The 18,057-nt window shown below is 38.6% G+C and overlaps 1 protein-coding gene across 1 annotated transcript in view; it reads left to right on the top strand.

The window, feature by feature from the left end:
- The window catches only part of Mroh2b (maestro heat like repeat family member 2B), a 77,155-nt gene that overhangs the window by 49,100 nt on the left and 9,998 nt on the right, over positions 1-18,057 (top strand). Inside the window, exons 23-33 of the mRNA XM_027936221.2 lie at positions 552-671; positions 863-942; positions 7,253-7,388; positions 7,485-7,580; positions 7,849-7,938; positions 8,304-8,424; positions 10,622-10,719; positions 13,648-13,800; positions 16,178-16,335; positions 17,053-17,179; positions 17,659-17,846. Coding sequence (XP_027792022.2) covers positions 552-671; positions 863-942; positions 7,253-7,388; positions 7,485-7,580; positions 7,849-7,938; positions 8,304-8,424; positions 10,622-10,719; positions 13,648-13,800; positions 16,178-16,335; positions 17,053-17,179; positions 17,659-17,846 — 1,367 coding nt within the window. The remainder of the gene's footprint in view (positions 1-551; positions 672-862; positions 943-7,252; positions 7,389-7,484; positions 7,581-7,848; positions 7,939-8,303; positions 8,425-10,621; positions 10,720-13,647; positions 13,801-16,177; positions 16,336-17,052; positions 17,180-17,658; positions 17,847-18,057) is intronic.

The raw sequence follows: 18,057 nt of genomic DNA, 5'->3' as shown, positions 1-18,057 counted from the left end.
GTAGAATGTCTTTCATATAGCAATAGCAAGTATCATTCAACTTTTCAGTTATATATTAATTATGTTTTACACAAGTTCTAGATAGAATGGTAAACACTTTTCTACCATGGTTTATGATCAAAAAACATCTGAAAACCACTGCTGTAGAGAAACTTTAATCTATGGCAAATAATAAAGATAAGATATTGACCTTTCTTTTTCTTTTTCTTTTTTCTTTTTTTTTTTTTTTTTTTTTTTTTTTTGAGTTGTAGATGGACACAATACCTTTATTTTATTTATTTATTTTTATGTGGTGCTGAGGATTGAACCAAGTGCCTCGCATGCTAGGCGAGTGCTCTACCACTGAGCTGCAGCCCCAGCGCTTTGCTTAACTTCCTTGCAACTTAGATCCCAGGCTGGGATAGAGATGTCAAAGGGAACAAAGATTCTTCCTCCTGTCTGAGCACTTATTTCAACAGATCCAGCTGTGGTACCTAAGACCTCAGCTTACAATGTTTTTATTTTTTTATTTATTTATTTATTTTTTTATTTTTTTATTTTTTTTGCTTTAGGACATAGATCTGCAAATGAGTTTCACCAGAAGCATCACTGAGATAGGCATTGCTGTCCAAGATGCTGAGGATAAGCAGTTCCAGTTCTCCTACAAAGAAATGCTGATCGGTTACATGCTGGTGAGGGTGCGAAAAAGGAAGGAGGAAGCCCCCAAGTGTTCCATTTAAAAATGGGTGAAACTCACCAGTGCCATGTAACAGGTTTTTGCTCTTTCTGCCCCAGAGCACCAAGGGCCCAATGAGGATGGCACTGTGTCTGGGAACTCCCCTGATCCTTTCTGAAACATTTCACTTCCTTGTTTGTGTTTCAGGACTTCATCAGGGATGAGCCCCTGGACTCCTTAGCTAGCCCCATTCGGTGGAAAGCCTTAATTGCCATCAGGTACCTAAGGTAGAGAATGTTTTGTTATTCTCATGGAAAAGGATTTCTTTCTCCCCACCACTCCTGATCCTGCACACCCTCCCCCAAATGAACATAATTCCTTAAGGGGGCTTTAAAACAGAAGCTTTTTCTCTTTCCAAAGCATTACCAAACCGGCAGAGAGATTGATCATTTGATGAATGACAAGGACAAAGAGTTACTCAGAGGAATCAGATTTATTGTTATATGAGACTGAAATCTCTGTGTAAAAGGAAATTTCTCTTCCTACATCTTTGCAGACAAATTTTAATCTTCCCATTAAAATCTCATGAAAGTCCTAATCACATTCTAGTTGGTTAGCAGCAATAAACCTGAAGAAGAAATAATTTTAATCAAGTTTTTAAAGACATATTTCCCACTGTAGTAAAACAAATTCAAAGTTATTGTTAAAATTAGGAAGCTATAGAAAAAAAACTAATTAATAGTAAAGATAGCTTACAGCCCCCTACTCTCAACATTTTGACATGCTTCCTTCAAGTCTTTGTTTCTAGTCTTCCATTTTTATTACATAATTGAGATGCTACTCTACATGTGGTTTTTTTTATCTTGCTTTTTCTCACTTCATGTTATGTAGTCCCATTTTGTTATTCATTCTTCACAAACAACACTTTTTATTTTAACCTATACAACATAAAATGTATCATCTAAGTCATCCTTAGGGGAAGAGTTCCATCATGTTAAGTACACTCACAGTGTTGTGCCCTTAACCTCAAGAGCTTCTTAAGAACTGAAACTCTATATCCATTGAACAATAGCTCCTCATTTTCTCCTCCCCTCAGTCACTGGAAACCACTAGTATTCTGTCTCTGGGAATCTGTGTACTCTAGCACCTCATATAAGTGAAATCATACAGTATTTGTCAAGTGACTGGCTTATTTCATTTAGCACAATGTCTTCAAGATTCATCCAGGCTATAGTACACATCAGAATTTTATTTATTTATTAATGCTGAGATATATGTAGATATAGATGTGAGATATAGATATATATCTGACATATCTTTATCCATTCATCTTTTGATAAGTACTTGGGTTACTTCCATCTTTTACCTATAGTGAATAATGCTGTTATGAATATGGGGTGCACATATCTCTTCAAGATGCTATTTTCATTTCTTTTGGGCATATGCCCAGGAGTGGAATTGCTACATCGCATGGTAATTCTATTTTTTATTTTTTGCAGAACCACCATAGTGATTTCCATGGCAGTGGCATTATTTTATATTCCCACCAACAGGGTTTAAGAGTTCAAATTTTTCCACATCTTCATCAACACTTGAAATTTTCTGGTGTCTTTAATAGTTGCCATCTGTGAATGGATAAAGAAATGTGGTACATATACACAGTGGAATATTACTCAGCCATAAAGAAAAATGAAATTATGGCATTTGCCAGTAAATGGATGGAACTGGAGAATATCATGCAAATTGAAATAAGCCAATCCCAAATGTTCTCTCTGATTCATGAATACTAACCCAAAACAAGGGAAGTTGGGGAGGGAAATAATAGAAATCTATTTGATTAAATAAAGGAAAGGGAAGGGGGATGGGGAATAGAAAAGACATTAAAATTAATCAGTCATAACTTGTATTTTATACACGATCAGGGTAACTCCACAACTGTACAACCACAAGAGTGAGATTCTAAGTAAATAATTTGTACTCTATATATGCATATTCTGCCAAAATACATTCTACTGTCATGTAGAATTAAAAAGAACAAATTTTAAAAATTATAGTTGCCATCCTAATGGGTATGAAGTAGTACTTCATTGTGAACTGCTACATTTCCCTACTGACTTGTGATACTGAGTATCATTTCATGGACTTTTTGGCCATTTGTATATCTTCTTTAGAGAAATGTCCATCCATTTCCGTTACTCATTTTTAAAATCAAATTGTTTTGTTACTGTGGAGTTACTGGAGTTCTTTATAGATTCTAGAAATTAACCCCTTATAAGATAAACAGTTTGCAAATGCTTTCTCCCATTACATAGGTCATATTTTCACTCTGTGTGTCCTTTGGTGCCAGAACTTTTTACATTTGATGTAGTCTAAAAAGCATCTACACCACAATAAAGCAATCAACAGCATACAAAGGCAACTTGTGGAATGGGAAAAAATATTTGCAAACCATATATCTGAGAAGGATTTAATTTCCAAAATTCAAAAGGAACTCACACAACTCTATAGCAAGAAAACATAACCCAGTGTAAACAGATGCATTAAAAAAAAAATCTTAACAGACATTTCTCCAAAGAAGACATAAAAATGTCCAAGAGTTATATATAAACATGCTCAGTATCACTAATCATCAGGGAAAATGCTAATCAAAACCTCTAAATCACCTCACACCCATTAGGATAGTTATTATTAAGCGGATAAGAGATAATAGTGTGGACAAGGATGTGGAGAAAAGGGAACCCTTGTACATTGTTGGTGAAAGTCTATATTAGTATAGCTATGAGGGAAAACAGTATGGAAGTCTCTCAAGAAGTTAAAAACAGAATTAGCAATACCTCTTCTGAGTATATCCCCAAAGGAAATGAAATCCCCACCTTGTAAAGATATACATCTCCCATGTTCATTGCAGCATCATTCATTACAGCTATAATACAAAGACAACCAAAGTGGACATGGACAGATGAATGGGTAAAACAAACTGTGGGGAGTATATGCAATAGAATATTATTTAGCTTTTAAAATGAGGATATTTTGCCATTTGTCACAACATGCATAAGTCTGGAGGACATTGTGCTTAGTAAAATAACCAGATATAGAAAGAAAAATAATTCAGAGTCTCACTTAAATGTGGAATATAAAGAAAAAGTCAAATATCCAAATATAGAGAATAAAACAATGATTAACAGGGGCAGGTGAAGTGGAAGGAAATGGGGAGATGTAGATCAAAAAGTACAAAGTAGCAAACATGTAGGATGAATAAGTCCAAGGATGCAATGTACAGCATTAACAAATATACTAATAAGCATCCTATTTTGTACTAAGGATTTTTGCTTGTAAGATTATAACTGCACTTTCCACAGAGCAAGAAGGGGTAATGTATGCAATGATAGATGTGTCAATGTGTTTCTCTCCAGTAACCGTTTTAATTTAGATCTCATAACACCATGTTGTATTCCTTAAATATATGCAATAGAATATAAATATTGCAATAAAGAGAAAAATATTATCCTTTCCCCTATTGAATGGTCTTGGTATCCTTGTCAAAAATCATTTAACCATATATATGAGGGTTTATTTTTGGACTCTGTATTCTATTGTATTAATCTATATTTTTATCTTTATGCCAGTACCATACTATTTGGATTACTGTGGCTTTATAATAAGTTTTGAAATCTGTAAGTGTAAGAATTCCAATTTCAGTCCTTTTCAAGACTATGTTGACTACGTAGGTTCCCTTCAGATTCCATATTAATTTTAGAATAGATTTTTCTATTGCTGAAAAAGGTGTTCTTGGTATTTGGATAGTAATTACAATTAAATATGTATGTTTAATCTTAACAATACTAAGATCTAATTCTAACTCTCTTTGTTAAATGTTCTAGTTCATGAACACAAGATTTTTTTTTTCACTTATTTATGTCTTCTTTAATTTCTTAGAAAAATGTGTTGTGGTTTTCCTTGGTTGAGTCTATTCCTGAGTAGTTTATTCTTTTTCATGCTCTTATAAATGGAATTACTAATTTCCTTTTTGTATCATTCATCATCAGTATATAGAAATGAACTGTTTTTTATGTTGATTTTTGTATACTACAACTTTGTGAACTCATGTATTCTAATCTTTAGGATTTTCTACATATAAGATTCTGGTATCCATGAACAAAGAGCATTTTATTTCTTCCTTTCCAATTTGGATGCCTTTTACTTCTTTTTCGTGACTGCTCTGCAGAACATCCAGTATTATGTCAAACAGAAGCGGAAAATAACATCTTTGTCTTGGTCCTGATCTTACAGAGAAATTTAGTCTTTCATCACTGAGTGTGATATTGACTACAGACATTTGATATGTGGCATTTATTATGGTGAAGTAACAAACATCATTTTATTTTGTTTTAGGAGGTACAAGTGATTGAACTTAGGGGCATTCGCCCTCTCTGCCACATCCCCAGCCCTATTTTTCATTTTATTTAGAGAAGGGTCTCACTGAGATGTTTAGTGCCTTGCTTTTGCTAAGGCTGGCTTTGAACTTGTGATCATCCTGCCTCAGCCTCCCAAGCCACTGGGATTAAAGGTGCATACCACCGCACCCAGCAACAAATATCATTTTAATAGCTGCCTAATAGTTTGTTGTATAACTATGCCTCATCTTACTCAATTTTCTATTCCTATTATATTTAATTGCTTCGTATTTTAAAAAACTTTAAATTTTGATAAACACCTTTGTGCAAAAACTGTGATCAGAACATCTAAGTATAATAGTTGATGATTTTTCCCTCAATAAATAATAAATATCACTGAGTGGCATCCATGTCAATCAGTTATTGAGTAAGAATCTTAAAAAAAAAAAAAAACAATGAAAAAGAAAATATGGCTCTGCCCTGAAGGAGTTTTTGCCTACTGGAGAGAATAGATGCAAAAATCATCCACATAATTTTTCCAAAATGTAAAAAGAGGCAAGATAAGGGAAAGCCGAAAATACATCTTAACAAAGATGAGGAAGATTTGTAGAAATCTCAAACAAGTAAATCTTGAAGATGAATTAAGAATAAACTAGGCTCTAGAGCAGTGTAGTCAAGTGGAAATATAATGCAAGTTACTACATGACATTTAAAATTACGTAGTAAAAATTTTTAAAAAGCAACAAGTTAAAAAAATTTAAAAAGAAAATAACAAGTTAATTTCAATAATATATATTTTTCATTTAATCCAATATAATTAGTATATTATAGTTATATGTATATAATTTATATTACATAACATATTTGGTATCTATAAGTATAATGGATACATTAGATTAAATGTATTTAAATTTTTAAGTTACCCTTCATTCTAAATCTTCAAAATCCAGTGTTTCACACTGATACCACAGGTTAATTCTGACTAGCCACTACTCAGGCGTCCAATGGCCATAGGTGGCTCGTGGCTACCCTCATTTAGAGCAGCTGCAGAACCTGAAAACTAATCTCCAATGGCAAAAAGCAAATCAGTGGTTGTCTGGGCCCAAGGTCAGGAAAAGATGTACTGCAAAGGGGCATAAAGAAAACTTGAGAGACAACAGAAATGTTCTATAAAAATTGTGGTGGTTTTTATATGGGTAATCTCTGTAAATTTATTAAATTGTATACCTTAAATGGATGCAGATTACTTACATTACCTCAGGGATGATTTTTTTTAAAACACAGTTAGTCCATAAAGAAGAAAAGCATCTAAATGGAGTTTCCTGGTTAGTACTGACTCTCACTGCTCTCTGAAAGAACTTTTCCACACAGCCCTGACAGCAGCAGCATTTTTTATTTCTTTGCTAACTTGGTAACTGGCAAGTGATATCTTCTTGTCTTAATTTACATTTATTCAATAACAAATAAGTTTTTTTACATAGATTTTTTTTAATTTTTTTATTGTTGGTTGTTCAAAACATTACATAGTTCTTGATATATCATATTTCATACTTTGATTCAAGTGGGTTATGAACTCCCATTTTTACCCCATATACAGATTGCAGAATCACATCAGTTACACATCCATTGATTTACATATTGCCATACTAGTGTCTGTTGTATTCTGCTGCCTTTCCTATCCTCTACTATCCCCCCTCCCCTCCCCTCCCCTCTTCTCTCTCTACCCCCTCTACTGTCATTCATTTCTCCCCCTTGTATTATTTTCCCCTTTCCCCTCACTTCCTCTTGTATGAAATTTTGTATAACCCTGAGGGTCTTCTTCCATTTCCATGCAATTTCCCTTCTCTCTCCCTTTCCCTCCCACCTCTCATCCCAGTTTAATGTTAATCTTCTTCCCATGCTCTAACAAATAAGTTTTAATGTTTGTTGTACATTCACATTTTCCCAAGTTGTGTTAGGTTTTGTGTTTTATCCTTCGATGTCTATAGTAAACAGAAAGAAGGAAAGTGGGTTCCAGTTCCTTTGTTCACTTTTTTTGCAGTCTGATGCTATGAAATCAGTCTCTCCCTGTTCCCATCACCACCTCCTTCAACATCCCAAGATCTCAGAAAATGTGGCCCATTTGATTGACACGTCTTGAGAATTCCCCTGGGTAGGTTCCGCTGGTCATAAGATCCATTCCTCCACATGGTTCTCATTTCAGCAAACTGAAACCTCAGCTCTCAATAAACGATCACCTTAATATTCTTGAGGAGAATATCCGGAAGCTGCTTCCCCTACCACCTCTAGAAAAGCTCAGAAACGAGGGCGAGACGGACAAGGACAAGGAGCACATCAACGTATGTGGCAGTGAGGACTGAGTAGAACGAACATCTCACATAGGACTTCGCTGTCTCCCCGAAGCCTGAGACTCACACGCTCACATTTGATTTCAGTTTCTCTACGAACGATCCATGGATGCTCTGGGAAAACTTCTGAAGTCCATGATATGGGATAATGTGGATGCAGAAAACTGCCAAGAAATGTTCAATGTGAGTAGGACCACCACTCACACTGATGCCCCTCCTCCCTGATCTGTCCCCGAGGGTGCCGCCAAGCTACCTCATCTTCACAGAAAAAACACTGCCTGACCCACCTTCCCCACGACGGAGGGTCAGCCTTCTTAAGAAATTTTTATGGGGATATGGGAGCCTTGTTTGGAAGAGGAAGAAGGACAGGGACAGCGAGGGAGAGGGAGAGAAGGAGGTCCAATGAATATGAAGAATACTAAGGAAAGGACATTTATTCTTTGACCAACAGCTTCTCCGAATGTGGCTTGTTTCACAGAAAGAGTGGGAAAGAGAAAGAGCCTTCCAGATCATGGCAAAAGTGCTGACAAATGATATTGAGGCAAGTAATCCCCTAGAAACAAACAGATTTCATTGCTTGCCAATCACAGGGATTTCTGAGGCCTCTTGAATCCAAAGCTCCTACCTGATGGTTTTGGAGTCCCAAAGTGGAAGGCTTTCCAGAGGACCACGGAGATGGCCTCCTGAGTCCAGAGAGAGGGAAACACCCTAGAGGTAGGCTGTCCAGCTGTCTCTTCCTTCGCTTGCTCAGCTCCTCCTCTCATGTGCCTCCTAGGAAAAGGTTTATGCTTCAATTTGATTCTAAAGATCTGCAGAGAGAAAATAAGGGGCTTGGGATTCAATGTGGGAATGCCCAGGGTCATCATCAGCCTCTGCATCACACAGGGCACTTCCTTTGTCCTGCAGGCACCAGAGAACTTCAGAATCGGTTCGCTTCTGGGGCTCCTGGCTCCTCACTCCTGTGACATCCTGCCCACCATCCGCCAGGCAGCCACGAGTTCCATGATTGGCCTGTTCTGCGTAAAAGGTGAGAGAAAGGCGGGAAACCTAGAGATGGGGAGATAATGATAACCTTTCTTTCTTTTTTTTTTTTTTTAATGATAACCTTTCACTCTCAGTTTTCCTCTTTGTGTACCTATGTCTCCCTCCTTCCTGTGAATGTCTCCTCCCATTCCTCCCACCTCTTTAGTTCTCCTTTTCTCAGTTCTCACGCCTTATTCATAATCACAGAATCTGTCTCTCTGCTGAGATTGAAACAAGTCATATTTTCCCTCACTGGGTCTGGTTTTTATTTGTTTGGATTTTTTTGTTATGTGTTTTGCTTTGGGAGGGGTCGTTTCTTTGTTTTACTTCTTATTTTTTAAGATAACACTGGAGCATTACAAAGATCTAAAGTAGGCACCATGTTTTGGAAGTCTCCTATTTAAATTACTGAGCTGTTAGGCATATTAGCAATGCTTTCTCTAACATAATTCTTTTCAGGAGAAACTTGCACTATTATGATGGTGCTAAGTTACTTTCAGAATTCTCTAAGACCGAATTCTTTGGAGGCTTGTGAGCTTACAGATCCACATTTCCTCTTGCTCTGCAACTATATGAGAGTAACTGTCAATATCAGAAAATACAAGGAATTGAAACACTTCTGTCTCAGGCTGAAACAAATAATCAGGGTCCTCTATTGAAGGCTAAATCAATAGGTGTTTCACCAGGGACAACCCTGCATGGTGTGTGTCCAGTTCATGTAGACCAGTTGTCCCTGGGAACACTTGGTCCAGGTATAATGCCACCTCATTCCCATGTTCACTGGTCGTTTTTGGATTTAAAATAAATAGTATGTTTTTAAAAACTTACTGAGTGCTTTTCCATGTGTTAAGTACTGTTCTGATGCTGGTGACATGGAGATGTTACAATTCCAAGAGTCACCTAAGAAAAGTGTATAGGGGTTGTTGGGGAGGGGGATTGCTCACAGGCAGAGCACTTGCTTAGCATGAGCAAGGCCCTGAGTTCAATCTCCAGCACCACAAAAGAAACTGTGTTAAAGCCAAATGGTGGGATTGAGTTGGAGGTAGGTGAATAAGGTTGGCAGTCAGTTCAAAAGAAAAATAAAAAATCTGTTTGTCAGAGTTGGAGTAGATCTGAAAATCCCTTAGGATATGGGGAGATAATTTGTTAGGGATGTATGATTTTGCCACAACAAAAAAATAAGAAAGTGCTAAGGCACCATTCCAGTAAGAGAAGAACCATGCCAGGAAAGGAACTCAAAGGAAGAAAGGAATTTTAATTCTATTATTTTTCTGCCTGTTCTTTAACTTCTTGAAACACAAAACCCCAGTCCTCAAACTGTTTGTTGCTAAGAATTCCATACTTATTAATTAACCTAACTCTTTTTCCTTGGTTGACCAAATAAGCATGGCAGAGGGGGAGAAGGGACATGTGCTATAAAACACCTACCAAGTAACTATTGTGATGCTAAATTAAATACCTGTGACTACTCATGGATGATACTCCATCAGTTCTAAGATAAGGGAAGTTTACCAGTCACTTGGACCACTGAAAGTGTAGCTGGGCCCTGAGCTCAGGTGTGTCTGACTCTTAAGTCTACATGTGTTCCATTGGGCCAGGCTGCCCTCCACAGGGTGGTTCCAGTGTCAGTCTCCACAATTAATATGCATTCAAATCCAACCAGAGAATCATTATTGTTTAGGTTTCCACTTGTAAATTAATATCAACAATCACTTAAGCAGTTACTGATGTAAATTTCTTATTATAATTGTTACCTTTTATTTCCCCCCAAGGTAGCTCACTGAAAATGGAACACCAAAAAAAAAAAAATAGCAATATAGCAGAATTGTTAGAGCCTAAACATTTGCTTCAGACAGAACAGGGTTCAAATTCTGACTCTGCAATTGTTACTCACTGTGTGACCTTGGGCAAATGACTTCAAATCTCTCCTCCCCAGTTTTCTTATCTGCAAAATAGGGACAAGAACAAAGGAGTCTACCTCAGATGATCTTTCTGAGTGATAAATCATTGCATGCAGAGTAAATAACATGGTGCTTACATGTAGAAACTACTCAGGATATGTTTGCTCTTAAGTTCACCATCTCATCAGACAACCTAATGTGTGTCTAAGGAATCCAGCAGTGAGTTAGTATCACATCACCAGCTCCTTCAACTTTTGTAAGGTCTTTGAACTCATGAATTTTCCCCTTTGTTCACTTTAGGTATTCAAATGGAAGTGGAAAGACTGCAGGATTTGCAGCAAGGACTGGAATGTGAAGACCTGCAGGTCCAGATAAAGATTTCTGCTAAAATAGCTAAGGTAACAAATATGTGAGATTGGCCAAAGCATACAAAGATGATCCTGAGTTAATTTCCAAATGTGTAAGCTATGAACTACACATCATGAAGGAAGCAGGAGTTTAGACATTCGAGCTAAATGAAAGACCTGTTGTCCTGTCATTTATTGACCTTGGGTACATGTGCCTACTTAACAGCTGCTACTGGTTGTGTCACGGTGTGAGAAATTTCGTAAACTAAGGAGACTTTCCCAGTGTGGGATACAGTGGTGGGGAGTGGAAGGAGCAAGGGCTTTGGAGTCAGTTGAATGCACTCTATGCACTGCTTGATGTTAAAAGTTTACTTTTGCTGGGTGCAGTGGCACACGCCTATAATCCCAGTGGCTCAGGAGGCTGAGGCAGGAGAATCTCAAGTTCAAGGCCAGCCTCAGCAACATAGCAAGCCCTTGAGCAACTCAGTGAGACCCTGGCTGTAAATAAAATATTTTTTTAAAAAAAGGACTGGGGATGTGGCTTAGTGGTTAAGTGCCTCTGGGTTTGATCCCTGGTACCAAAAAAAGAAGGGGTGGGGGGTGTTACTCTTCTTCAAACTAACAAACAAGCAAAAAGAAAGAAAGAAGATAGCTTACTTCACAGTTGTAGTGAGGATTTGCCAATCAATTCAGTCATTCATTCAATCATGCACTCATCCGCCTACTATCTCCTAAGCACCTTGCAATTGCCAGGCTGTATTCTAGGTTCTAAGGGTAGAAGACGACGAAATTCCTGCCTTCATCAAGATTTATCCCAGTAAAGGGAGTCTGAAAAATAAATATAATGTCAGGTCATGACAACTGAGAAAAATAAAGGCAAGTGAAGAAATAGGGAATAGAGGAGAAATGAACCTTTAGAGAAATCCACTCTGAAGGAGAGCACCACAGAGATGCCTAGGAAATAGCCCTTTGTGAGAGACACAGCTAGGGACACAGCAAGTACAAAGGCTCTGAGGTGGAGAAAGAAGTAAGCAGTGAATCTAAGAGTTAGCTAAGGGCTTGTTGAAGAAATTTCTGGGCCCTATTAAGTATATTGGTTTGTACCCCTGTTGAAATCAAAAGCCAATCAATGATTTTGAGCAGTACATACATTTGTGCCTGGTGTGAAATATGCAGGCTTCACAAATTTATATGTGCACCTCAGAAATTTTTTCCACAGATGACAATCAAGTATCCAATAAAATCAGTATCTTATATAATATACTTAGAGAGGGAAGTGAAATAGCCCAAGGATAGGATGCATTTTCCTGATCTGCAATGGCCTCTATGGCCTAATAGTGATTCTAAGAAAAGATCATATTTTTATTTCCCAAAGGGTCACATTGGCTGCTTTGGGGAAACTAGTATCTGAAGAACTTCACTAAGAACAAAATTAGTGAAGTCTTTCTGGAGGAGACTACAAGGGTCCAGGTGTTTGATGAGGTAGCTTGAATCAAGGTGGCAGCAGAAGAGATAATGAGAAACTGAAGAGAAGAGGGGAGAGAAGTTAGGAGGCTTCATAGGATAGAAGCAGTAGGGTAGTCCTTTGAGCTTGGAACCATGATCACCCAGGAAATGGCTTTCATGAGCAATTATTCATGGGAAAGAGCTCATTTGGTCTCAATGGACCATCACCAGACCACGCCATGCATGGGGGCTGTCCACTGTGGCTAGGTGTGCTCTCATGTCTGCAAAGCATTACCACTTCGCTTGGTTAACAGCCCAGAAATGTTCCTGGAACTCATTGGCACTGCCAGCTTTTGTCTGCCTGTCCAATCTCTTTTCATCAACACAAGTACACAAGTGTCACACTCATATTCACATATTGCTATCAACCATTCCATGTAGTTCTTGTGCCTAGAGACCAAAATTACCAAGTTTTTATTTTCTTGAACTTTTATTGACTGTTCTTTTTTTTCTTTTTTTTTATAGTTTGCAGTACTTTTTTATTATTGGTTGTTCAAAACATTACAAAGCTCTTGACATATCATATTTCATACATTTGATTCAAGTGGGTTATGAAGTCCCATTTTTACCCTGTATACAGATTGCAGAATCACATCGTTTACACATCCACGTTTTTACATAGTGCCATACTAAGTGACTGTTGTATTCTGCTGCCTTTCCTATCCTCTACTATCCCCCTTCCCACCCCTCCCCTCCCATCTTCTCCCTCTACCCCATCTACTGTAATTCATTTCTCTCCTTTGTTTTTTTTTTCCTTTCCCCTCACTTCCTCTTATATGTAATTTTGTATAACAATGAGGGTCTCCTTCCATTTCCATGCAATTTCCCTTCTCTCTCCCTTTCCCTCCCACCTCTTGCCCCTGTTTAATGTTAATCATTTTCTCATGCTCTTCCTCCCTGCTCTGTTCTTAGTTGCTCTCCTTATTGACTGTTCTTACTATTGAAGCATAGAAAACCAAAAAAAAAAAAAAAAAACAGGGTCCAAAATAATCCATATTCCATAAGGATACTTTCAGCTACCTGAGTACTCAGCGTTGTACTTACTATATGTAGGTAGGTTTTACCAAATTCTCAAGGCTTAGTTATTCTTGAACAGACTCAAGACATATTTACATGATACATGAAATGTATGTGAAAGTGCTTTACAATATAAAAATTGCTGTACAAATATGCATTATTTTTCCCTCATGCAGTATTGCTATCACTTTAGGTTTGGAGAGGAAATTGCCTTAGCAAGCTTGAAATTCAATAAATATGAAATGATAAAAAGGCAAGCCCAGAGAAAATTTGCTTAGAGATAAAAGGTCATGCCAATAACTTATTTGAGTATTTTCTCTAGTTTCAATGGCCTCAGTCATGTGCTGTTTGGAAATCCCAGTGGTTGCTAATATCCTTAAATAAATAACATGCTGTAAGTGTCCATACATAGAATGAGGTGTTTGGTGACATGAGTCTTTCTGGGTACATTCTCAGATTGCCTGCAAATTCATTCCAAGTGAAGAAATCCTGATGTTCTTGGAGGAGACCCTCGATGGTCTGGAAAGCCTGGATCCCTCGTGTACAAAGGCCTGCGGCATATGGATGATCACCACCCTCAGGGAGCACGGAGCCACGCTGGAAGACCAGGTGAACTGACCACCGACTGTACAACTGAGCAGAACTCTGCTACTCTTGAAATGCCAAACAGGCCACGTCTCCTCAGACTGTCCTGGGTGGGCAGCAGGCAAGATTATATGCACAGCCTTAGAAGGCCTCAGCACAAAGCCAAGTTGTGTGTTAACAGGACTCTTGTTGAGTCCTGCCTCGGTTGCTTCTCTGGTCTTTGATCATAAAAACTTTCGAAACTGCCCCATTTTAACCAGAGGTTGTGGCTCTGATTCAGCACCATTCAGATTGCAGAAAACGAGGTTGTTAGATCTGCTAGAATAACAGCAGTCAAGTAGATACCCTTGAACTTCTCATCCCACTGCTACTCCTCCCACTTTCCGTTTGTACACCATGGGGTGCACTGTCTGGTAAGCAAGGCTGCCAGTGGGTTAGAGAAAAGCCCTCAATCCTTCCTCCCAACTGAAGAGTTAAGAGAAGGAACAGAATTTAAATTCAAGAAGCTTGATTAAGAGCTACAAATAGAGATTCTTCTGTCCTCTCTCCTGAAGTCAGACACAGAATACAAATTACTCAAAGATTAACGTGTAAGAAAGAAACTTTTAACTAAATGAACACATCTCAAGGAAAAAGGGAGAAAGAAGTCCTTGCCCCCCCACCCCGTATGCCAGAGTGAATGACTCTAGATTTTAAAATTTTTCAAAAGCATGGCTTTTGTGCATTAGAAATTACCCCTGTGCCAATTGCTTTCCAATAAGTCACTTTTTAAAAAGTGTTTAGTTAGTACTTGGCACCGTGGCACACACTTGTAATCCCAGCAACTCAGAGGGCTGAGGCAGGAGGATTGCAAGTTTAAGGCCAGCCTCAGACACTCAGTGAGACCCTGTCTCAAAATAAAAAATAAAAAGGCCTGAGGATGTGGATCAGTGGTTGAGAGCCCCTAGGTTCCATCCCCAGTATCAACCTCTCCAAACATGGGGCTTTTCTACCATGCTAGTAGACAGGAGAGACTAGAAGTTGATAAATATGAAATGTCTGTGTGTTTGTGCTTAGCTTAAGAAATTGTTCAAAGAATGTTTAAAGGCTTACAACAGGGAATTAAATCCTCTTCAAGTATCACAACTTCAGTGATACTGAAGTGATAATTATATCTAAGGGATATTTATGATTAAGGAATAAGGAGAAAATGTGATGTTTAAAATAAATTTTTCATTTAAAATGTGTATGCAAAATAAGAGAGAGAAATTTTTAAGAGAAGAAAAGTTATTTGACCTAGACACATGCCCTTGTCCACATCAAAAAATCCAAATGTATGATATCTTTCCCTATTGTCCTCAGATTAACATCAAAATTCAGTGAAGTGGCCGTCAGTGCCCTCTGAGATCTGTCTGGCTGTATCTCTTCTATCAAGGCATCTGCCCTTCATGCCCCATCATCCTCTCAGTTCTCTGAACTGTGTCATTGTCTTTTTTCCAGAAATCTTGTTGGCATTTTCTCATGTTCATGCTTTCCTGCTGTTTTTGTTATGGACTTTCTTTTTTAGAGCAGTTTTAGTTTCAGTAGAAAAACTGGGCAGAGGGTTTCCATAGTCCCCACTTTTTCCACACATGCTCAGTCTCCCCCACTATCAACAGCCACCTCCAGAATAGTACATTTGTTATCCTCCCTGAACCTACATTGGCTCATCAATATCACCCAAAGCCCATAGAGTTTGTGACTCTAAGGTTTAAGGAACTGCATTCTACACTGTGCCCATCCCAGGGATTTTGACACGTGTATAATGACATGTACCTACCATGATAATATCCACAGAATAATTTTCCTGCCCTTAAAATCCTCTGTGCTTTGTCCATTTTCATGTTTTCTTATTTTACATCCACACCTGTTTTTTTCTGACAGGATGCCCTCCCTCACCATCTCCACCTTGCCCTTTGAAATTACTACAGTTCCTTTAAGACGCAGACCAAAGTCTCCAGCGTGACTCAGTTGCTTCTTGATTTCCTTATCATTTCTATGCACCGTTTGTATACCATCTGCCTTGTATCACCTGGAGCACATTCCTTTGGGGAGCCAACTGATAGCCTTTATTAGATCACTGGCTCATTTTGCAGGAGGCTGCATCTTTTTCATCTTTGGTATATCACCCACAGTGCCCAACACAGTACCTGGCGTAATACACTCTTTCACTGACTGTTTCCTAAATTGAACTAAGAATAAACACCCAATTCACCAGTAACTTTCTTGAGTGAGAAATAAGCCATGCATAGAATCAATTCTTGTTTTAAACATTATTTATAATTCATCAACCACCCAACCACAATGTGCTGAGGTACCTTCCCTGGGCCATTCATGTAGAGTGAAAAAAGGTGACATAATGTTTTATTTGGCTTCCTTTTAGCTACTGGAGATCCTGGGCATAATTTACCACCACATGCCAATCCTCAGACAAAAGGAGGAAAGTTTTCAGTTTATACTAGAAGCCATCTCCCAGATAGCCAGCTTTCACATGGATGCCGTTGTTGTCAACCTTTTACAGAAGCCTCTGCCCTTCGACAGGTAGATTCTGATTGAACTGGTACTTTCTCCCAGGAAAAGCTACCCTGCAAGGCCTTGGGGAAGGATTTACTGTTTGAGAGAAAGATAGCAAAGATTGAAAACAAAGGTTGGATAATTTAAAAATTGGTATTTGAATCACAAGTAATGTTTTTTCAAGTGTTTTTTTATTGAATGGTACTGAGATTTAAAATACACACACACTCACACACACACACATACACACACACACACACTGTAACTCATGAAAATCAAATGGGGCGGGGCAGAAGGCGGGGAAAGAGGAATGAGTGCTGAGGAGTGACATTGGCCAAATTATATTGTTATCATGTGTGCATGTATGGATATGTAATAATAAATCCCATCATTATGTACAACTATAATGCACCAATAAAAATGTGGAAAGAATTATAATTTCAAAATATATATGCATCATAGAAATAAGTGATATTAAAAGGTGAATATTCTCTCCTTTCTTGTTGCCTAGGATGCACCTATGTGAGAGGTTACCATCTTAATGGACATTAACAATCCTTGGTAATCCAAGGCCAGAATGATAGATTGTTAAATAAAATATCTTTAGTATCCCTTGACATGCAGCTTCTTAATCTGTCCTTGAAATTGTAATTAAGAATAATGTGGTTGGAGAGAGTCAGATGGAAAAGCTCACAGTCCAAGGAGTTGTGTCTTATCTTTCAACCTCCTACCTTAACACCCTAGGGACACAAAGACATTGTGGAAGGCCTTAGCTGAAAACCCAGCTTCCACTGGCAAAGTCATTCAAGTCTTAATAGAGAAACTGGAGATGGGATTAGAAGATGACGTCGCTGGGAAAGAAGTGATTTCTGTGAGTCCAACATTGCATCACCTGCCTGGAACCGTTCCCTACTCCATGATCTGTTCCCACCAGGAACTTGGTTCTGTGGCTTTATTCGTACTTCTCATATGCTAACTTTAACTCTACCCTAGTTCGTATTAGACAAATACAGCAGTAATTTTGTCTGTGGCTGATCATTTGGGGAAGCACAGTTCCCACCTGCCCCAGAGCAAATCTATGTATCTATATTTCCAAATTAGTCCTCAAGAAAACCAAAACACCTTTTGGTTTTTGAAAAACTCCAATGATGATAGACATGATGTTCTCAAGGCAGTCCCAAGAGAGAAACATTTACAGATAAATAAGCCCCCCTTTCCTCTGTTTTATCCTGAGCATTGTCAACTTGGAAAACAATCAATGGGGGAGAAAACAAACTTGAAGGTCAGCCCCCAGAGAAGATGGTCTTGGAGAAGAGAATGCCATCTGACTGACTTGCTTTGTCCCCTCAGGTGGCCTGTGCTATATATGAAGTGATCTCAGTGGGAACCCCTGTCACCGGCTTGTACCCAGAGCTGTTCACTCTCCTCCTGAAACTGGTCAGCTGCACGCTCGGCCAGAAGATGCCCACTTCTTTCATGAGCCACAGGAGGCGCGTGATGCAGCCTGGGGAACGGCAGCAGATGCCAGACCCCTGCAGGTAAATGCCCTGGCAGGGAGAATATTTCAGGGCTGTCCTCCACAGGCAGAGTCCTAAAGAGGGGCTGTGAAAGCCAGGCTCTGCACCTATCGGCAGGGCATCCAATATTTTTAAGAAATGAGGTCCTACTGTCCTGAGGCTCTGATGGCAGGCCCTGCAGTTCCTTTTCCCTGACCCAGTACCCACTGTGGCTGCCAAAACGGGCACACAG

The sequence above is a fragment of the Marmota flaviventris genome, chromosome 5, assembly GCF_047511675.1.
Source record: "Marmota flaviventris isolate mMarFla1 chromosome 5, mMarFla1.hap1, whole genome shotgun sequence".
Lineage (NCBI taxonomy): Eukaryota > Metazoa > Chordata > Mammalia > Rodentia > Sciuridae > Marmota > Marmota flaviventris.
Note: the sequence above shows the minus strand (reverse complement) of the source record. Positions and strands in the feature narration are given on the sequence as shown.